Here is a 22,682-nt window from a genome sequence, read left to right on the forward strand (position 1 = left end):
TAGAATAATGATCAAATAAAAATAAATGGTCACCTGTACTGAATTTTGTTTAAAGTGATGACACCTAATTCAGGCTTTTCAGCTTAAGGACTAAATCTGACCAGGGGAATGCAGTGCCTGATCAGGTCACATGCCTCTCTGGTATGTGCCCATAGCTGTCTCTCTTTCTTCCACTGGAGCATTTATTACACTGTATTGTAGTTGTCTGTTTAATCTTATCAGGAATTTCTGAAGTTAGGACTCAGGAACCATGTTTGTCTTGTGTTACCATTTTATCCCTAGTGCTGAAGACTGTATCTGGTGCACTAAGTAAACGAATGAATGAATGAATGAATGAATTCTTAGTTGGTTAAAAATCCTTTTCTTTAAAGATCATTTTCCTACAATGTATTATTAGCCTATCCATTTTTCTAAAACCTCTTTGACCTATGCTTTCTGGTTCTTGCATTTTAGACTCACTGAAACACCCTTTTAGCATCCTCATTTCAACATCTTATTCCACATTAAGTACATTTTCGGTGGGATGCCAGTTGTCCTGTCAGCTGTTAGAGTTCAGCCTTATGCTGTCAAGTTGGAGAGATGGAATTGTTAGATAGCTGCCATCAGGTTGTTGACAGTTTAGGGGAGATGGTAGACATACAGCAATTAGCAGTACTAAAGATATCATCATGGGCTGGGTGATATGAGTAGAGCAGTGGTTCTCGACCCTGGCTGCTTTTTAGAGTCACTTTTGGAGTAATTCTAAAGACACCTGTGCAGGGAAGGTGGTGAGAATCCTGATCTAATAGGTCTGGCGGCCGGTTCTCCACATTATTCTGATGTACAGCCTAGATTGAGAGCCATTCAAGAGTATGAGCAGAAGGAATTTCAAGGAAGGAGAGATCACTAGAGCTGGATCCCTTCATGGAGGCACTGAGCTTTGGAGAGGAGTCTTAATTAGAGAAGACATCCTAGGTTAAGGACGCTCACCTTCTCTGTGCGATTAGTGCCCACAGTGTTGAAGATTCAGCCAAGGGTCGTCCACTGCCCGACTACAGCACCTGTGTGTTCTGAGCCGCGTGCTTACTGTATTGTAGTGTGACAGTTTATCACTCCTTCTCCTTGTGGACTGCATGTTTCTTGAAGGTAGGGGCATTGTCTTGTCATCTAATCTCCAGAACTTGTACTTAGGTATTTCATTGCTTGAATGTGGGAAGGAGCACCAGGTGTCTGAGGGGGGAGGGGAAGAGATGAGGAAATACTCCTGACTGAAGCCCGTGGTTTGTGTTGGCGAATGGAGGTGATCAGGTAGGTCGGTAGGGCCAAATTATGGACAAATTTGAAAGCCAGGTGGCAGAGGGTAGAACTGACCTGCAAGGAAGAGGAGAGATGTTATATGGGCCCTTTGGAAGGGACTTGTTACATTGTTTCCAGTAGCTCTAGTGTCATTCAGTTTCCCCTACCACAGGTTCTTCATCTCTAAAATGGGAATAATAGTAGTATCGGATTTTACTTTATGAGGCTTAGGTTGTAATACATTTAACATGTTTAAAACAGCGTCTGCACATGTGGATTCTTTGAGTGTAGTGCTCAGAACTTGTTTCATGATTTCTCTGATTTCTTGTTTTCATTCTGGGACTGTAGCTCCTTATTCTCTCATACTGCTCTTGGGCTTCCTTAAACATAAATATTTGCTGCTGATTGCTGAGTCCTGAATGGGAGTGAGGGTGAGAGTAAGTGTTTCTCTAAGGGACTGAACTCCACTGTGGTCGTCGGGGATGTCTCTATACTAGAACTAACTAAAAACAATCTCATGAGTGGGCTTGGGGTGCGGGACAGAGTATGCAGGGGCATAAGTTGTACCTGAATGTAACATCGCAGACAGTGCAGAGAGCAGTAGTCAAAAAATCACCCAGGATCTTCCTCACCCTAATGAAACATTGCTTTTTTTTCCTGTATATTTTTTCCTTTGATCTTTTATAGAGCTATAATGTATGTATAATTTTATAATTCCTTTGTTTTTCACCTCTAATATTGTAAACATTTCTCTATGGCATAATCTTTGTGCTATTACTTTTATTTTTTGAAATGATTTTTTACCCTGGAATTAAAGTAACATAACCAAACTGTAGAATTAGCAAAATGGGAGAAAAAGTCACTTACTTGTGCCACCCCAACACAAGGAGCATTTTGGCATGACATCGTCCCTGTGTTTTTTCCTGTATATAACTCTTACTAGTAGTTGTAATCAGAAGTGTAAAATTTTATGGTTTCTTTTTTTCCAGTATCATTAAAGCAGAAGTATTTTTCCATGTTGTCCTTGGCTATCATATGCATCATTTTAAAATGATGCAATAATATTCCCATTGAATGGAATTTTCCAAAATTTACGTTAATCATGTTTGCCTCTGAGTTCGCAATTATAAATAATTCTGCAAAGTGCATTTTTTTTTAAAGATTTTTTTTCTTTTTCTCCCCAGAGCACCCGGTACATAGTTGTGTATTTTTAGTTGTGGGTCCTTCCAGTTGTGGCATGTGGGATGCCACCTCAGCGTAGCTTGATGAGCTGTGCCATGTCCTCGCCCAGGATTCGAACTGGTGAAACCCTGGGCCGCCAAAGCAGAGCGCATGAACTTAACCACTCGGCCACGGGGCTGGCCCCTGAAAAGTGCATCTTTACATGGATCATCTGTTGTGTGTTTTTTTTTTTCACATATTTGAGATTATTTCTTAAGGATAGATTCTCTGAAGTGAGTCAAAGAATAAGTAAGTTCTTATGTCACATTGGTTTCAGAAGAATTTGCCATTTGTACTGGTGATCGAGCTCACTTTTGAGTCTTCTCTTTGCTGTAATACCTTGTGGGAATATGCAGACAATGAGAGCCCCATGACTGTTAGCAGAAATAACGTTTGAGAAACAAAATGGGGTGGTGGCAAGCACTCTGGTCTAGAAATTTGCAAACCTGCATTCTCACTTTGACGCTACGCTAGAAAATTATATGAATTTGGGCACAATACTTATTCTCATCTATGAAAATATAGGTGAATTATTAAGTTCCTTTGTACTTCCAGAGTTCTGATTCTAGTATTTCTGTGTGAAGTTTGGATATACAAAAATGTGTTGGAGACCTGAGATAATCCTGGCAGCATATAGGCTGATAGCTCACTGGAAGAACATCATTTTATGAAGCAGCTACCATGTATGGTCATTGCCTTTTTCTTTTCCCATAGCGTCGAGAAGTTCTGTGCAGAAGGCATCCCACTGTTGGGAATTCTGGTCCAGTCGAGGCATTTGAGAACAGTGGTGCATGTCCTCGATAAGATTCTGCCCTTGTTCTACCCTTGCCAGTATTACCTTCTGAAGAATGAGCAGTAAGTAGAAAACAGCCCAGCGAGTGCAAATCTTCTGGTTTCTCAAGTAAAATAGGGAATGATATTGCAATAGTGTATTTTTTATGAGGCTGAAAACTTGCTGCCCAGTTTAGAATGCAGGTTGTTGAGCAATGATTCTAATGATTCTAGTTTTATTATCATGAAAGATATTTCCCTTTCTCATTTAATTTTGGATTGCTTATAGCTTGGTAGTATTAGAAGACCAGTGTGTTTCCACGAAAGTCTGGGAATAGTGCTTCTGACATTGAGCAGCAAATGGTTTGCCATTGTAACAGTAGCAAAACACATTGCTTTTAATTGCCTGCAGTGTACATAGTGCAGTGTTACAAACAGGTGAGATAGATAGGAAGGTGCTCATCACATGAGACATTTATAATTTTGAGAAAATAGGACTTTTGAGGTAACAACAAAGTTATGAAGCAAAATATTGGCAAGGCCATGCTATGGTGTATAGATTGCATTTGCATTGTATGGTAAAAATTTATAGAATTTATGGTAAAAGAAATAGCTGCTTGGGGAGGGAGGGAATTAACTGCGCGTGATGAAAACCCAGCATGCACTAGTTTCACCAAGAAGGGAATGTATTGGCTCATGTGATTGGGAAGAAGGCTCCTGAGAATGTTAGGTCACTCTAAAGTGGTTCTCAACAGGGGTGACTCGATCCTTTTCAGGGGGCATTTGGTGATGTCTAGAGATGATGTTGGTTGTCACATCCTGGTGAGGGGAGTGGGATGATTCGAGGGAGGGTTGGGGGAGGTTGCTACTGCTGTTTAGTGGGTAGAGGCCAGGGACAGTGCTAAACATCCTACAATGCACCGGAGAGCCCCTCACAATGAAGAATTAGCCAGCCCAAAGTGTCAGTAGTGCCAAAGTGGAGAGACCTGGATTAGTGTTTCTCCTTCGCTCTGTTTCTTCTCCCTCCCAGTTCCCTTGACCCTGCCCCTCTCTCTTGCAGACCTTCTCTGTACGTTTACTTTTTCCAGGGGAATAAAAGTGCATGGTTACAGAGAGAACTAGGCACCATCCTAGTTTCCTATGGAAAAGGCAAATGTTTTTCTTTCTCATTATTCCTTATAATGATTCCTGATTGGTCTGACTTAGTCATAGGCTCTCCCTGAGCCTATCACTATGTCCAGTGGGATTTCCAGTCCTGAGAAGAGGGTGTACAAGGACTCTGTATTGAGAGCTCCTCACTCCCAAAACTGTGGCTTGAGGGAAGGACAGTTCCCTTAGTGAAAGGGTGTGCAGTGACCAGAAGGGAGAGAGAGAGGATGCATGGTAAACAGAAGCTACAAATGGCCCAAGAATATGACTGTGGAAGAGCTGGGTTTCTAATTGAGCTTCCAAGTGCATGTAGACGTTGGGCCAGTGGAGAGGACTGGGGAAGGCAGGGCTTTTTCAGTATTGTAGGGGGGTGAGAGGAAGTTCTGGAGGGGGCTGGGCTTGGAAAGAGCATGAGTGACGGCATACCGATTCCCAGGCTCCTCCCCTGGAGATTGTACTTTAGTAGGAATGGGCCAGGGCCTGGGAACCTTTTTTTTTTACTAATGTGTGAATACAGGTGAGTTCCTTAACTTTTCAGAGCCTCTGTTCTTTCATTTGTAATGGGATAATACCCCCTCCCACACAGGCTGGGTGTAAGGATTAAGTACCATGTATAGAGTACAAGTGTCTGGCACAGTTTTAATAAATTGTCTTTAGATTTTGTTGTTTTTAAAAGATAAGATTGAATGGTTTCTATATTCTTTTTCTCTAATTGTTAAAGTTTGAGTAATGGTGACTCTTTCTAGGCTCTATTTCAAATTCTTCCTCCTCAGTATCTCCACATACCCCACTAATGCCTGCACTAGCTCTGTCCTTGAACTCTTACAGCACTTTATTGGTACTTTTCCTGTCATATCTTCCTTTATACCAGAGTGGGAGTTGGGCCTGGTTTGGGCCTGTGTTGTGTCTCCTGTGAAATAGGAAGCACCTTCATCCACCACTAACAACTGCTTATTGATTCCTGCTGTATGCTGCCACCGTCTGTGTATGGTGGGGAGCAGAGCCCACCAGGCTTTGCCCTCAGGCACACAGGAAGTTATACCACTCTCAGTGTAGTTACCAGGTTTAAGGACCATGAAGGAAGCGGCAGGGTGCTATGAGAGAGGTTAATGGGTTAGACGTATTTTAGGTGGTGGGGAGGGGTCAGGACGTCTTCTGTGAGGAAGGGACGTTGCAGATGGGATGTGAGTTGAGTAGGAGTCTGCCAGGTTAGGGGTAGGGGAATGTTTTAGGCAGAAAACACAGCAGAAGCAAAGGCCCTGAGAGAGCAGGGAGCCCAGCGTACCCATGGAACGCCCATGACTTAATTGTGGTCTTATCCCCCTAGTGTCCCGTATGCCACCTTGTGTGAAGTTGACTCCCAGTATGAGATTGTGGAATGATTCTATAAACATGTCTGCTTTCCTAGTGGGAGTTGGGAGTGTGGCGGGGATAAAGGGTGCTTTTGGGTGTTTTTCCTCTCATTCTCTTTAACTTGCATGTGTTTTTGTGCCCTAGATCTGTTCACTACACTTCTGCAGGTAGATAGAATTTCTTCTAACCCACACTTAATTAGAAAATTTATTCTTCTGAAATTCCTGAAGATTTATCAGAATCCCTAAATAGAGCTTTGGTCTAAAAATGTGACTACTTTAATATTTTTGTTTCCTCATAAGTAATTAGCCACTGGAAATTCTGTTGACTTCTGATTGGAAGGTAAAGTTGTGTTGTCCTGTGTGCTTGGCAGGTTTCTGTCACACCTCCTCCTGTTCCTACACTTGGACAGCGGTGTCCCTCAGGGTGTCACACAGCAGGTCACCCACAAGGTGGCACAACACCTGACGGGAGCCAGCCATGGGGACAACGTGAAGCTTCTCAACAGCATGATCCAGGTCAGGGCCCTAGTCAGCCGCTTGCTCATCTTCCCAGACACCCCTAGTGCTAGCACATCTGTGTGTTTGGTCATTTCAAAGCGCTTGTCACACTGCTTTTGGCCAAGAAAGTCAATAGATTTGAATTTTGTAGTGGAGGGAGGTATTATTTTATTGGCGTTTTAAAAATGGGAGGCAGGTTATAACTTTCCCATCACCTGAGCCCTTTCTCCACAGGCCCACATATCTGTCAGCACTCAGCCCAATGAAGTGGGCCCCGTTGCCATATTGGAGTTCTGGGTTCAGGCTCTTATCAGCCAACATCTTTGGTACCGAGAACAACCCATCCTCTTCCTCATGGATCACTTGTGTAAAACAGCTTTTCAGCTGATGCAGGAAGACTGTGTGCAGAAATTACTCTACCAGCAACATAAGGTAAGCCTGTTAGAGAGTTTATCTTATGGTCATTGGCTAGATAGCCTTCTAAAAAGGTTCCCCCAAATGCATAGTCCTCAGGACTACACTGTGGCCACTGCCTTTTTTAAACTTTGCGTTAACAGTGACTTATCTCAATAACCATGGTCTGCTAGCACAGATCCTCGTAGAGCCCAAGGAAGGGGCTCCCCAAGAGGAGCTGCTCATTATATTTGGCTCTGGTGCACTGCCTGGGACTATCGTTGCTGGTCTTAGCAGAATCTTCCATAGTGGTGAGATAATTGCTGATATTCTTGAAAAGGTCATTGATAAGGTTTTTTTTAAAGCCTCCTCCTCTCTCTGCTCCACATCTTTCCTGTGTAGAATGCTTTGGGTTACCACTGTGACCGGAGTCTGCTCTCTTCTTTGGTGAGCTGGATCGTGGCGGGCAACATCACTCCTTCCTTCGTGGAGGGTTTGGCCACGCCCACTCAGGTAGGAAACCCACTGAGGACCATTTGTTATCCTTGTGAACTGTAATATTGTTAGCATCCTTACTAATACATTACTAATAGCCTGAAATAACTAATGTTTATTTAGCACTCACTATCTATAAGAGTACTTTTTCATTTAATCCTCACAATAGCCCTCTGCTGAGGTTGCTGCATTGCTATTCCTGTTTCACAGAGGAATGAACTGAGGTTTCATGGAGTTAAGTGGCTGGCTCGGGATCAGATGGCTCATGATCAGACTCTGTCTGCCTGACTGCACAGCCTGCCCAGGAGCATGGCAGAGTGATTAAGAGTGGATGCTGGAGCCATGCGGGCCAGGGTTCAATCTTGGTTCTGCCATTTGCCAGCATTGTGCCTTGGGCAGCTTGTTTACCTCTCTGTCCTCAGTCTCCTCACCTGTCAAGTGGGAATAATGATTGCACCAACATGTAAAGCATTAGAACAGTGCTTAGCATGTAGTCAATGCTCACTAGGTGTTGGCTGTTATTATTATTGTCATCAGCAGCAGCATTATTTTCATCATTAATACCACCTCTCAGACTTTCTCTGTCACATGATATTTTTGTTTCGTCACTTAAACTAGTAGTAACATCCTTCAGCCATCTATCACAGTCTTACCTCCTGTGATCCAGCTGAAACCAACTCCTTGCTGTTACCTGTACACATCTTTGCCTTTGCCTAGCTGATTCTCTTACCAGGCATGCCTTCCCTTCCTATCTCTATGTAGAATCTTCTCTAATGTACTTACTCTCTCTGATCCTGCCCTCCCTCCTCTGCTTCTGGTAGCACTTGACTCCTCATTCAGTTCTCACCACTCCTCCGTTCACATTTTGGTTACTTATGTATTAGTTTGTGTCCTCTAGTAGATGGAAAACTCTTACGGGCAGAGCTCATGCCTGGCCCTCTTTCCTGCCCCTCATGGATACAGAACCTGCCTAGTAAATACTGTTGAGTGAAGAACATCCTTCTTTAACTAAAGTATCCTTTCCAAAGGAATTTAACATTTTTCAATGATCTATTTTATCTAAATTTATATCTGTGACAAGAGTAGAGATGGGTATAGAAGCTATGTGTTAATTTTAGAAATTGTAAATACTTGTTGCGTGAGATCTGTGGTAGGAAAGATGTTCATTTGTGGACCATCAGGGTGTATTTTGTCTGTCTGAGTGAGCTGCTCGTTCCCCTCGCCTTTCCCTGGTGTCATTGTAGGTCTGGTTTGCGTGGACAGTCCTGAACATGGAATCCATCTTTGAAGAAGACTCTCAGCTCCGAAGAGTTGTTGAAGGGGAGTTGGTTATAAACTCGGCGTTTACCCCTGACCAAGCTCTGAAGGTGCAAATAGCAGTTCTGCATTTGAGTGGGAGAAGGTGGTTTATACTTTGATGCTGATGACTCACGTATAGCTTTTGAACTTCTGTGTTTTCTTTTGTTGTGAATGTTTGAAAAGCACCATAACCAAACCAGTGCTGACAACTGTGTAATTGAAGTGTATACTTCCTTCTCAAGGTTCATTTAACACTGGGAGTCACAAGCTAGTCATGGAAGGCTGTGTTCATTGCCTGTGTGAAGGGGATTGCAGTTGTTTTAAAGCAATTTCCAGTGTGTCCCACGGGCGTCAGAATCTCCTGGAAAGCTTGTTAAAAATCAGATTCTTGGTCCCCAACTTCTGAGTTTCTGAGTCTGAAGTAGAACCAGGAATTTATTTTTAAAAACTTCCTAGCTAATCCTTAGGCTCAGTAAAGTGTAAGAATGACTGGAATAAGATTTTAGAATTAAAGACCTTTTATTTTAGGGTCTCATGATATGGACTTTGCTTTCAGATTTCATAGCCTGTCAAGGAATTTGTCATTCTTGAAAGTCTTTTAAAATCTAAATTTTCAAGAGATTGATCAAGTTTGACAGTAAAATTTACTTTTGGTGTTCACGTCATTTTGCTCCCCTGCGCTGTAGTGTTTTTCATGCTCAAGAATGTAAAGGCCTGTCAAGGAATGGAAATGAGATTAGACTAGGTGACTCTCAGGACCCGTTCCAGTTTAGGGGTCTGTGAAATGTTTTGGCGGAAAAAGCTATCCCACATGTCTTGCTACCAAGGAGGTTAAAGTGTTAACTAATGGGTTGGAGAAGTAAGTTTTACCTGACTTTTTTCTTACCGAATTGAAAACAAAATGTTCAACATTTCATTGGATCCCTTAGAGCAAACTGTTTACAGTTGTGTTCATTTCACGGCTGCTGAAATCCCCTCTTTTGTAGAAAGCCCAGGCCCAGCTGAAGCTCCCCATCGTCCCTTCCCTCCAGAGGCTGCTGATTTATCGTTGGGCCCACCAGGCTCTCGTCACGCCTTCCGATCACCCTCTTCTCCCGCTCATTTGGCAGAAGTTCTTCCTCCTGTATCTTCACCGCCCAGGACCACAATATGGGTATGGTACCCAGTGTTGTAGTAAGTTTCTGTTGAATCTGTTCCTGCCTTGGCGCTGCTCTGCTGCTCTGTGTTCTCGCACTGTGGCAGCTGAGTTAGAATCGTTCTTTGACCACTGGCGAGGAGTCTCCCTCCCTTCCTGTTTCATATTTATTGGACTAGACCTTTTTGGAGTTCAGGCTATCTTTGAGCAACTCTCTCTGTACCATGCCCCATACCCAGTGCGGTGAAGAGAACACCCTGGAACCTGGCAAAGTTCAATATAAAACCTCTGGAGATGCAAAGGGTGAGAAACTGCCCCAAACTGAAGCTGCTTGTGTGACCATCATGGGGCTCGTTTGAGGGAACTTGTGATGGGTAGTGTAGGTGTGGACAAAGGCCAGGCTGTGCCTGGCAGGCCTTGGGCTGTGCCTGGGGGTGTCCACCATTTCCACTGGATGTGAAGGGACTCTGGCCAGCTGGAACTGTCCACTGTTTCCTGCCATTGCTGTCCAGCTCACTTCCCAGCTCACCCTCGCTCCCTTAACTCACTCCTTTGAAACATACACCTGTTGATTCTTTGTCACGTCCATTTTCTACCACATTGCAAGTTCTTCAAGTACAGAGACTATCATTAATCTGTTCTGTACCTCTGGGTGGTGATAATATCTTCAATTTGCCTAGTGTTTCATTCTTTGCAGCTGCTTTCATATACACCAGCTTGCTGGATCCTCATAATAACCATAGAGGTAGAAATAATATGCATTAATTTAATGTGGTATATGCACAGCCATAGTAAATTGACTTGTTAATTGACTGCAATTTTGTGTCACATGGAAAGAGCATCTTATGTTGATCTTGTGATCTGTGCTTGTATTTTTTAAGGTTACCCATAGATGGTTGTATTGGAAGAAGGTTTTTTCAAAGCCCTGCTCATATCAATTTGTTGAAAGAAATGAAGAGGCGCCTGACTGAGGTGGCCGACTTCCACCACGCTGCAAGCAAGGCCCTTCGCATTCCAGCAGAGGGCAGTGAAGGGCTGCCAGCGAGCCAGGCTGGTACCCCTGGTTACCTGACTTCCCCAGAACTGCACACGGAGCTCGTGAGGTGAGGCATGGTTTGTGGTGTTGTTTGCAGCACAGGTACTGTGCTGGAGTGGTTGTTTGTGTTACAGACTGCCAGATGTTTTTCTCTTAACCCTGTTAGATGGAATATGGAAGGAGTTTTGACTAGAGGTTTGCATCTTGTTTCTCTTTTATGTTCCTCATGAGAAGTGAATCAGCAATTTGGATGTACCTCTGTCAGGTGCCTGGGGTCTGAGTGAAAGATCTTAAACCAGAGGGCAGATGTCCTCTTCTCCTTCTTTATGTGATAGAAACAAAGCAAAACAGTTGATCCAAGCAGGTAAACAACTAATAAAGCCTGCCAGGATAGTTCTGTAAAGGAAATAAATGACTAAGGCAGGGGTCTTTAAGTGGGGTTCATAGACCCTTGAGGGGCTTCCTGGGGTGGGGCAGGATCTAGTAATCTCCCAAAACCACTTCTAAAATCAGGTACCATATTGGCACCCCCTAAAAGTTAAGAATTCTGAAGTGTTTGGGTCCCTTTCACAGTTCTTCACCTTTCATTTATAAGCTTGATATAAACCAGATATTATTTTTATAAATGACATAATAAAAATGGCTCTTAATATATTAAATTAACCTTGAAAACAAAATGTCTTGGTGAGGAAGCCTAGTGTTTTGATCCAGCTCTGAGACTTCAGGCTTGCTTGACCTCAAAGCCCTTAGGGCTGTCTCTCAGCCTCCAGAATGTTTTCTCCCTTGATTTTGCTTGCTTGAAGGAAAACTTATTTTTAACTAGGCTTAACCAGTGGGAAGGCTTTATCTTTGAACTTTTAGATCAGCCAAGAAAGTATTTGATGTTCTTTTCTGCCTCTCCAAAATTCTCCTTCCTTTGGTGGGTTGATAAAGTGGCCAACCAAATCAGAAGCTAGAAGAGAGCTCTGAACCAGCCTCTTCTCTTTAAGACCCTCAAAGCCCTGTGCCCTGCACAGACTACCCCAGAGGTAAAGGAGATATTTTCCACTGTATTGAACAAAGCCAAGCCACGCCACCTCCTGGTCCCTGACCTAGTAATTTGTGTGCTGTAGATTACTCTAGTGCCTGTTGCTGTAAACAGCTGCTTAACATATCACTGATATTAGCTAAATAGACTATGTTCCTTGTAAAAACAAAATAAAAGCAAAGGAAACATCATTAAACTTTTTAAAAAGTTTTTACCGGAAAATTGAGATTTTTTTCTTTCTTTCTTTTTTTAGCCTGGCTTGGTTCTAGTCCTTCTTAATGGGAACAGTGTGCACACATGCTGTGAGTTCTCTTTGTGCCTCTGTGAGGCAGGAGGTCGTTCATCATTGAACCTGAAGCTGGCAGGTTCTTCTGATGCATAAATTTAAAATGGCTTTTAATGTTTTCTCTGGAAGACATAAAATGTGTTTATTTGGATGTTATTTTAACTTTTCCAAGCACTAAGGCTCACTGTGACTGCTTTGCCCAGGAAGGAAAAGCTCCAAATTCAGATCCTAGGTCTGTGTTAAAATCACCTTTTCCAGCTATTTTTTGTTTGTTTAATCCTACTGTAGTAATAGAGTTCACAGTCCTTTCTTCATACCTTTTGTTTTAGCAATGATTACATCGTATTTTAATGCTTTGTGACCTTTCTCTCCTGCTGGCCTGTGAGCTTCTTGGGAGTGTGGTGGTTGTTGGAAACGTTTTCTGTATTATGTGCTTTCTTTACTTATATCTACTGGTGCCAGTGTTCCTAGAGATGTAAGAAACTTCATTTGCCTGCACATCTTTTTATATTTTATATAATTATGCTTTTTTCTTTTAGGCTCTTCAATGTATACATATTATGGCTGGAAGATGAGAATTTTCAAAAAGGAGATACCTATATCCCTTCTCTACCAAAGCATTATGATATTCACAGGCTAGCAAAAGTGATGCAGAATCAGCAGGTGAAATCATGGTGATATCTCTTTTAGCATATCTGACTGTAATTTGAGTTGGTCACATTCATAATCTAATGGTAAAACCACTTATTGATATGAAAATGGAGGTACTCGAATGGTCATGTTTTTGTGGGTTTTGTCAGTGTATAAGTGATTGTGTTGAAGGCATATTCCCATTTGAATCTCCAGCCCCACTATGGCCTTATCTGAAGGCTTGTAGCTTATTCTAGGGCTTTCTACAACCTCATAAATATAGCTTTCCTCTGACTGTATTCTTTCTTATTTTAAATTGTTAGTAGTTGAACACTTTTTTTTTGAGGAAGATTAGCCCTGAGCTAACATCCACCACCAAGCCTCCTCGTTTTGCTGAAGAAGATTGGCCCCGAGAACATCCATGCCCTTCGTCCTCTACTTTATATGTGGGATGCCTGCCACAGCGTGGCTTGATAAGCAGTGTGTAGGTCTGTGCCTGGGATCCGAACCGGTGAACTCTGGGCCACTGAAGCGGAGTGTGCAAACTTAACCACTATACTACCAGACTAACCGAGCAGCTGAACACTTTTAAGCAATCATCTCTACTCCCCTAAAAAGTACAGTGAAAGAATTTGTTAAGATCCATATATTATATAGGAAGTTAATTGCATGGAGGAGATAAGGAGCTCACCTTTGTTTGGCTTTAGAGATGACCTACTTGTAGGTGTCACACTTTCAGTTGCCCTTCTGGAGACACTCAATTCTAGTCTTTATGTATTTTGAGCTCCTCTCTCCCTGGCACCCAAACAAAGATGTCTGTGGTCCTTTTTTAGACCAAAACTTCTAAATTTTCTCTAAGCTTCTGTAGCCATTGTGTGTGTGGGTGTGTATGTGTGTGTGTGTGTAGACATGACATAACTCTCCTATTCCACGTCCTTCTTTCTAAGAGCTGAACTCTGCTGGGCATTGACCCCACCACTGGGATGCTATTTGGGAACCTCTAAGACTTGAGAGACTTTAATTTGGATCTGTAAACCTACCTGCTTCTACGTTATATGTAGTATTTTATCTCCAGTAGGTGTCTTTGACCTTCTTCTGTTTTCTGTCTTTCCTTCTTTCTTCTTTCCTTTCCTTCCTTCCATGAGTATTTATTGAGTGCCTTTAAGATGTCAGGTACCTAATGCTAAAGATACAAAAAGAGACCTGACACAGTCCCTGCTTTCAAGGAGCTTATGTCAAATGGGGGCTAAACAAAAAATTATTATGTCTGGTGATCAAGTCTGTGGGAGTGGAATGCATAGGGTACTGTGGGAACGTAGAGGACTAGCACCTGATTCAGCCCGGGGCTGGAGTGGGATCTTGAACTGAGCCCTGAAGGACAAATGGGAGTTTGTCAGATTGAAAGGAAGCCATGGTGATGAGGGAGTGGCAGAAAGGATGTTACCAGCAGGAAGACCAGAACATGCAAAGACGTGGCAGGTGAGAGAGTGTGGCATGTTCAGAAAGGTGCAGGTTGCGGCATAGCTGCTGAAGAGAGCAGATGAAGCCAGAGAGGTGAATAGGGGTCACATCTGTAAGGGGCATATATGCCTTTCTCAAGAATTTGGTTTTGTTCTGAAGTCTTTGTTTGGAGAGCTATTGAAATAGTGGGAGTCATTAAATAAATGGATGAATTAAAAATACATCAAAGAATAATTAGTAGAGTCAGTAGGATTTTTAGATTGGATACACAGTAGGATTGAGACAGTGATAGGGTTGATTAGCTACATAAGGACTCCTAAATTCATAGCTTGGGCAGCTAGAGATAGGGAATACTGGAGAGGAAGTACCTGAGGGACTTCAAGGAGAACTCTTATCAAGGAGTTGGTGGGGAAGGGTATACAAGTCTAGAATTCAGGAACGGGGCAGTGTAGGAAATGTGAGTGTAGTGGCAAAGAGTATTTAGATTAAGAAGAGAACTGAAGATGGAACCCTGAGAAATAACAATATTTAAGGCACAGAGAAATCAGGCTGAGGATATAGGGCCAGAGAAATAGGAAAGATAAGTAAGTGATCATGGTGTCCTGAAATCCTTTGAGTGCAGTTCCATACTCATCTCTTCTTTATACTCCACACCCCGAGGCCTTACCTAAATTTGCTACATGCAAATTGTAGGTACTTGGTCAATGTTTTTAAAAATTAATCGTAGCTTTCTGGGCTCTCTGATATTTATCTTGGTTCACCAGCATATTCAGAATTAATTGCTTTCTTTTTTTAAAGTCTTTGCTTGCCATTTGATTTTACAGTTCTTATTTTTGATCTGTAATTCAAGTTCAGAGTTGTTCTGTCTTTTTGTAGTTCTGAGATATCTTTGCTTACCCATTGTTACTTCTCAGGATTCTTTAATTGTTAGCCTCTGTCAACAGTTACTTAGCACAGAGGCAGAGAAAGTGACAGCATGGTTCAATTTAAAGGAGCTGTGTATGCACAGTAGGAGGGTCTGGTCCAGCACCTTGAACAGTTTGGTGCATCCAGGATTCAGGCTTGCAATCAGGAGGCCCTCGGAGTTCCTCCTCTGAGTCTGGAATGCTTTGTGCCATGGTTGGTTTGGAAATAATGATTTAGGACTTCATGACAGTGTGCTAATTGAGAAGCCAGAGACATTTTTTGGTTTAAAAGGAATCCTTTAGAATACTTAAAATTAGAAAATAAAAGAAAATGATGGTTTACAAAAGCATAGTCCATAACTGATCACATGCCATTACTATTTGGAGTAGTTTTTAGTGTTCGTTGATAGTTGACATTTGTTTTCATTAAAGGCAGTCCGCCATTCTGGGGCCGGCCTGGTGGCGTACAGTTAAGTTTGTGTGCTCTGCTGTGGTGGCCCGGGGCTCGCAAGTTTGGATCCCAGGTGCAGACCTACATACTGCTTTTCAAGCTGTGCTGTGGTGGCGTCCCACTTACAACGTGGAGGACGATTGGCACAGATGTTAGCTCAGGGACAATCTTCCTCAATCAAAAAGAGGAATATTGGCCACAAATGTTAGCTCAGGGACAGTCTTCCTCACCAAGAAAAAAAAAAAGTCAGTCCACCATTCTAACATGTAGTGATCACCTGAGTGAATAGTTTAGAATATGCAAGATAACTCACTGGAGAGTGGGAGGAGAATACCAGAACTTCTATTTTTGTCATTTTATCTATTTTTTTTTATAATGAAAAAATTCAGTCATGACAAATAGAATAGTATAAGGGACATGCCTTTCTCTACTTGCCCCCTGTACCATGTGTCTAGTTTCATCTATAGCCTGTCCACTCCCTCTACCATATTTGAGCTAATCCTAGAGAGCATTTGATACATATTTTAAAAGATGAGGATTAAAAACAAGAACGTAACACAAAAACGTTTATATCTGGAAAATATTAACAGTAGTTTCTTAATATCAAATGTCTAGGCAGTGTTCAAATTTTCAGTTGTCTCGTAAATGTCATAAAAGTTTTGTCTATTTATTTTTACAATTTGTTGGAATCAGAATCTGCATTTTGTGATTGGTTGATAGCTTTTATAAATCTCTTTAATCTATAGGTCCTCCCCTTATCCCTTTTTTTTTTCATTCCAATGTATTTGTTGAAGAAACTGGGTAGTTTGTCCATCGAGTTTCCCCACAGTCTGGATTTTGCTGATTGTATCTTTGTGGTGTAGTTTAATATGTTTTTCTGTCTCCTGTAAATTGGTATTGGGACCTAGGGCTTTATCTAATCCAATTCAATTATTTTCAATATATTTTTTTATCTCTTTAAAATTTATTTTTTTACTTGTGTCTTATAATTTATTAGTTCAGTAGTTTATGTATATAATTTATAAATATACATTCAGTGGTGCTCTTAGAATTCTTTTTCTGATTGTGGTACACAATCAAAAAAGTTTTGAGATTCCTGCTAAGATTGTTAGAGTCCTTATTTTACGTGCCCTTCATCATAATGCTGGAGAACTTGCAGTGGACCACCTCGTATTGAAACTCACTGGTTCACTTTATAGTTAAATATATAGTTTAATATGTGAATATATGATTTATCTCTGAAAGTTAAACTCCTGTGGTTCCATTCCAGGATCTGTGGATGGAGTATTTGAACATGGAGCGCATACATTATGAGTTTCAGGAAACTGTTGGTTTGTGGACACAGGCCAAGCTTGAGTCCCACTCTACACCCTGCAATTTGTCAGTACAGCTGGACTTCACCGATCCTTTGTTGGGTGAGTCTTATGAGCATTAGGCCCTTTGATTGAATGAATGAGTGAATGAATGAGTGAGTGAGTGAGTAAGTGAGTGACTGAATCAGAACCATTGCGAGTTAGGGTGTATACAGTGTATCCCTTCAGTGCGAATAGCCTTTTTAGGAGTTCATTGTTAACGTGTCTACTACTTAGGGTTAGGTTAGGCATTGAGTGACAAAAAACCCCCAAACAGTAATGGCTTAAATAAGATAGAGATTTATTTTTTCTCACATAAAAGAAGTCTGGAGGCAGGCAGTTCAGAGCCGTAGCTTCCTGACCTGCAAATCTTCAAGGACACCTGCTCTTCCTCTCTTGCTACCCCACTGTTCTCACATATGACATCCACCTGTGGTTCCAGATGGCTGCCTAAGCTTGAGCTGTCACATTCACATTCTGTTCAGGAGGAAGGGGAGACTCCTTCTTTTTTTTTGAGGAAGATTAGTCCTGAGCTAACATCTGCTGCCAGTCCTCCTCTTTTTGCTGAGGAAGACTGGCCCTGAGTTCACATCCATGCCCATCTTTCTCTACTTTTTGTATGTGGGACGCCTACCACAGCATGGCTTGCCAAGCGGTGCCATGTCCATACCTGGGATCTGAACTGGTGAACTCTGGGTTGCCAAAGCGGAACGTGCTCGCTTAACCACTGTGCCACTGGGCTGGCCCCGGGGAGTCTCTTTCTTTTACGGGCTCTTTCAGGAAGCTGCTCACAGACTTTCTAGTTATATCTCTTGGCTCAGCCTGAGACCATGGCTCTACCTAGCTGAAAAGGAGGCTGGAAAGTGACTAAGTATGTTCGTGGTTCATTTTCTCTGATGCTTTAAAAAGACATTTCAGTTGACTTAGAGTCTGAAAAGTGCAATTTTAAATTTAATTATTTTGGATTTGCAGTTTTAAAATTATCTGTCTTTTTCTTTTATAAACTCTTTTTTTCTGTATCTGAAGTTCTTACCATACAAATGGATTGTATCCCCAAAGTTTCTAAGTTGATTGTTTCTCACAGTGCATTTTTCTAGAGAAAGATTTTATAAACTGTCAGTTTTCTATGTCAGGCCACAAAAGCTCATTTAACCTGCAAAGCTGATGTCATACTTTACAACCAAAAATAATAGAAGACAATATTTGGGGTCACTTACTAATTTTAATTACTGAATATATTTTTAAAATGTAAGACAGAGTAAAATTATAAATTGTTGAACAAAATATTGTAATATGTAGTGTAGTAGAGCACTGAAGTAATTCAGAGAAAGGCAAAAATGCCTTCTTGTTCTAGCTCTGCCACTAACCAACTAATTAGCTGTGTGATCAGAGAAAAATAAGAACCTTTCTGGCTTTAGTTCACTCATCTGTAAAATGAAGGTGCTAGACAGTCTCATCTAAGGCTCTAAAATTTTTCCCTCCAACATCTTTCTCCTCACTCTTTTCTATGAAACAATAGTTTTTCCCCCCTGATTTATAATTGATATGTGCTCATTGAAAAAAAAAATAATATAGAAAGGTATATAGGGGAAGGTATAAAAGTTGTTCTCAACCCAATCATATCAATTCTCACTTTCTTTTTTTTTAATTTTTTAAATATTTTTTAAAGATTGGCAGCTGAGCTAACAATTGTTGCCAATCTTCTTCTTTTTTTTTTTTTCTGCTTTTTCTCCCCAACTCCCCCCCCCACCCCAGTATATAGTTGTATATTTTAGTTGTGTGTCCTTCTAGTTGTAGTATGTGGGACACTGCCTCAGCATGGCCTGCCTGATGAGTGGTGCCATGTCTGTGCCCAGGATCCGAACCTGAAATGCTGGGCCGCCGTAGCAGAGCATGGAAACTTAACCACTCGGCCATGGGGCCGGCCCCCATCGATTCTCATTTTCTATTCTTGAAGGTTTATTACATGAGAAGAGGAGATATATTTATAGATCTGGAAGCTGTTGGATGCTCCTCTGTTCATGTCCTCCCACTTGTAGTGCTTTCACATTGCCTTAACACTGCCCTAAATGGCTGATTGTTTTCTCTGGAGTTAAGCTAGTGATTTACTAGGCCCTTAGTTTGTTCCAGGCACTGCCCCAGTCCTTCAGATGCATTAACTCAATCCTCCCAACAACCCTATGAGGGTCGTCCCCCTTGAGCAAATAGGGCACTTGAGGTGTAAGGTGGTTTGGTAACTGGCCCAAGTCACAAAGCTGCTAGTGGCAGAGCCATCTGGCTCCAGAGACCCTGCTTTTCACTGCTTATTATCCTGTCTCTTGTTTCTGGTGATCAGTACAGGTTTCATTTCTAAATAAAATTAAGGCCTAGATTTTTGAATAATAAGTTTCAGGTTTTTCTCAGATGATAGCGCATTAGACGATGATTACATCAAATGGTCAAGCTTGTGGTTGTGATTGTAGCCAAATGTCAGCAGTATCTCATAGGTTATTCCATTCTTGTGATGCCGACTTCTTTTTCTTGAATTACATTTGTTTTGTTGGCTTCACGGTTTTTTTCAGTTGTAGACCAGAGTGGTGATTACAGTTAAATATACTCTGAATTTAAATTCTTTTGTCTTTTACTTTGTATTTAAAATATTATCTTTGATTTTTCTTTCATGATAAGTTATATTGGGTTTGCAAAAAAGTCATGTTTTCCTTTGGAGTCATGGCCTAAATGTTGCTTGAAGTATCTTAAACATAGTCAAGGGTCTTACCCAGAGCAAAATATCCAACTTTGTTACATTCTGTACAAAAAGTGGTTCTAGTGGAAAAACCCCCAGCTATACAGGATAATCCTGTGCTTAATCTGTTTGAAATGTTAAATTCCATCTGTTTGGGTGCAAACAATACAAGTCTTCTTATGCCAAGTAAAGTCACAGCTATTAAATTTTCTTAAGTTTTCTTAGCACGAATAGAAAATTGGATGCTACTTCTGGAATGAAACTGGAAATTCATAACAATCCCTTAAATACTTGTTAACTTGATTTATTGACCTGAAATTCCCCTGACCTCTCCCATTCTCTGTTATCTTACAATTGAAAAGAATCAGGTATGTGGCAGCATTTTCCTTCATGTCCTTCAATTTCTACCCACTGTGTGATATGTGTATAATGCAGTGAAGAGAGAGGGAGGGAAGATAGAAATTAATTGGATATCTACTGTGTGTTCAGCTCTGCAGTAGGTGTAGAAACATAAACATTTAAATTGGATTGACCAGCATGAGACCATATGCAATCTAGTGCAAAGTTGGATGGTATACAGGTTTACCTTTATTTTTCTTGCATGGCACCTGATTTCTTATTTGGACTTGATAAATTATTTGTGGAGTGAATGAATGAATGAATGGATGAAGGACTGTATGACTACATAAATGTAAGTTCGATAGGAGTCTGTGCCCATGTCTTCATTCATTTTTAACTCTGCTGTTCTCAGCCCTCCTGTTCAAACTTTGGCCTAATTTAAGGTTTTTCACTCGGCCATATTCCATAATGCCCATTCATTTTTTGCCTATTCCTGTGAAGTTTATCTGGTTGATTGCATTAAACTCATAACTGGACTGCTTGCCTCATTCCCCCAATCCATTGCCTGGTGTTAGCTACCATCCTTCTCCAGCTTGCTTAGAGCTGTTCACTAGATCCCCTTTACGTTACAAGTTTGAACACCTTAGCATATCAGATAAGGATGTCTAGGGTAATAATTTAAGATTATGAGCTTTAGCTCTTTAACTATCATTAAGACTTCCTGAGAATGGAAATTCTATTTAATCATACCACATGCTCCTGGGAGAATATTACTAGGCCTGTGGGTGCTCCCTCAAAACTCGCAAGTAACAAAAGATAATGATTTTATTCATTTAGGCCTCTGGTGGTTTAAGTAACTTTTCTGCACATCTCCAGCATTCTTTATGAAGGTAACAGGCCAGGGCTTTGCAGCCACTTAGTACATTAAGAACTAGTGGTAGCCATTACTCAGTACCTATGACTTGATTTTCTTTCAGCTAAAGAAAGGGTTTTAAGTAACTTGCAGAAGCATGAGACTCCCCAACCCGCCCTTGTTCTGCACCCACTGAGGCCTCCTGTGCCAGTTATTTCGTCAGCCTCACTCCTGAGTCAGAAGGATGCCATCCAGCTGGTGCGCACAGACCTGAATCTATTGCAACAGCAGGCCAGGTAAGACCACAAGACCTCCAGGATCATGCTTCTATGCTGCTGCTTTGAGAGCCTGGATGATTTAGTACCTAGAAGGGCTTCATCAGCATTGTCACCATGAGGGTAATTTGACCAGACTGGCCCAGGCGGTTACCTTAGTTAACCAAGTTGTGACAAGTCTTTTAATTTCACATTGAAATTATGTGGTGCTTTCATGGACCATAAATTTTACATGTTTCCTGTGGTGGCATTTCTGAGTGGTGGCATACCAGCTAAATGTTTCTTATGCTTCTCCTGAGGAGTCCTTCTGATACTGGATTGGTGGTGTTAAAAGGGTGTAAATGAGATTTACTTTCTTTTGTCACTGCTTTTCTCTTTAACTCTACATATTCTTTTAAAAATTGGCATAGGAACTTGGTGAAAGTGTGGGAAAGTCATTTAGTGTTCTGAATTCACGGTAGATTCAGAATGATCAACTGCTTAATGTTTTGATTCTAGCTCGCCATCTTATGAGAAGGGGCGGATGTGGAGTTGTCTGTTTTATAAAGTAAAATAGTCTTATCTTTGCAAAGCCCATAGGAATCAATCTCTTACTTGCCTTTTTTCCTTGGCTGTTTTTGGTCCAGGCATCTGTTGTGTATGTGTTGTGTGTGTCTGCACCCGCACACACACACACCTGCACATTAACCTAATAAATACAATTAGACCAGTATTGACACCCATGTAAACAATTAGCTTTCTCCATCTTTGACATTTCCGTTTGAGTTGCCAATACCTAAGAAGTCACTGGTACTTACAAGTAAAGTACTTCTTTAGGATGGTTATTAAATTAGGATGGAATCCTCATTTGTTCTTGTATATTTAAGAGTGCATTTAAAAAACATTATTGATATAACACAGATTCTAAATGGAACTTTGTTTCTGGCTAAAAAGTTGTCCCCCTCTTCCTTCCTTTCTTATCTTTCTTATTAGCCTGACTGCTAGGGAGAGGATTTGGGTAAGTCTTGGCACACATACCTTTGGTCTTTTGTTACTGTGGAATGCGTGTATCTTGCTGTTTTCCACTGTAGGCTGGGCGTAACTAGAAGCCTTTATCACTTATCATGAAACCTTTCCCAAGACTTTCTTTTACCTCCTGATAATCTTTTTCAGAACTGCGGCTCTTCGGGAGTCTCAGCAGGTTGCCTTGGATAGTGAGCTGTTGGACACAATGCCCAAGCAATATATTAATCGAGAAGAACAGACCACACTACATTTGGAGTGTAGAGGCAGTAGTGGTAAGAAGTGCCAAGGAGCAGCAGTTGTAACAGTTCAGGTAAGATTGTTTAAATTTCTTCATAATTTCGAGAATTTTAATTGAGTCCCTAATATTGGCATATCATTGAGAAAGATTGAAAGAAGAATATGGCACATGATCCACATCCTAAAACATTTGATAGTTTCTGTGGGAGTGAAGACACACACATAGCTAATCACGTATTTCCATAAGTGCTGAGAGTCAGTCCTACGAGACAGCTGGAAATCGAAAGAAAAGCAGAATCATTGAGAAGATTCCTAGAGAGAGGGGCTTAAACTGATGCTTAAAGGACTTTGATGGTGATAGTTTGGATTCAGTTAGAAGAAATGTGGAAATGGAGTCATCATGACATCATTTGGGGGTCAGTGGCTAGATCATCTATTTCAAGTTGTTTTTTGGAGTTGTAGTGGGAATTCACATTGGAAAGGTTGGAATTCACATTGGAAAGGATGAT

At 41.3% G+C, this 22,682-nt stretch overlaps 1 protein-coding gene across 2 annotated transcripts in view; it reads left to right on the forward strand.

Moving 5' to 3' along the window:
* EPG5 (ectopic P-granules 5 autophagy tethering factor) overlaps nucleotides 1-22,682 on the forward strand; it is a 108,920-nt gene that overhangs the window by 41,088 nt on the left and 45,150 nt on the right. For both annotated transcript variants that reach the window (XM_044774662.2, XM_044774663.2), the window contains exons 17-27: nucleotides 3,211-3,351; nucleotides 6,143-6,287; nucleotides 6,504-6,701; nucleotides 7,065-7,175; nucleotides 8,402-8,524; nucleotides 9,443-9,609; nucleotides 10,473-10,694; nucleotides 12,480-12,603; nucleotides 16,658-16,802; nucleotides 20,781-20,952; nucleotides 22,084-22,246. In XM_044774662.2, coding sequence (XP_044630597.1) covers nucleotides 3,211-3,351; nucleotides 6,143-6,287; nucleotides 6,504-6,701; nucleotides 7,065-7,175; nucleotides 8,402-8,524; nucleotides 9,443-9,609; nucleotides 10,473-10,694; nucleotides 12,480-12,603; nucleotides 16,658-16,802; nucleotides 20,781-20,952; nucleotides 22,084-22,246 — 1,711 coding nt within the window. The remainder of the gene's footprint in view (nucleotides 1-3,210; nucleotides 3,352-6,142; nucleotides 6,288-6,503; nucleotides 6,702-7,064; nucleotides 7,176-8,401; nucleotides 8,525-9,442; nucleotides 9,610-10,472; nucleotides 10,695-12,479; nucleotides 12,604-16,657; nucleotides 16,803-20,780; nucleotides 20,953-22,083; nucleotides 22,247-22,682) is intronic.

This window comes from Equus asinus, chromosome 7 (assembly GCF_041296235.1).
Source record: "Equus asinus isolate D_3611 breed Donkey chromosome 7, EquAss-T2T_v2, whole genome shotgun sequence".
In the NCBI taxonomy this organism is placed as follows: domain Eukaryota; kingdom Metazoa; phylum Chordata; class Mammalia; order Perissodactyla; family Equidae; genus Equus; species Equus asinus.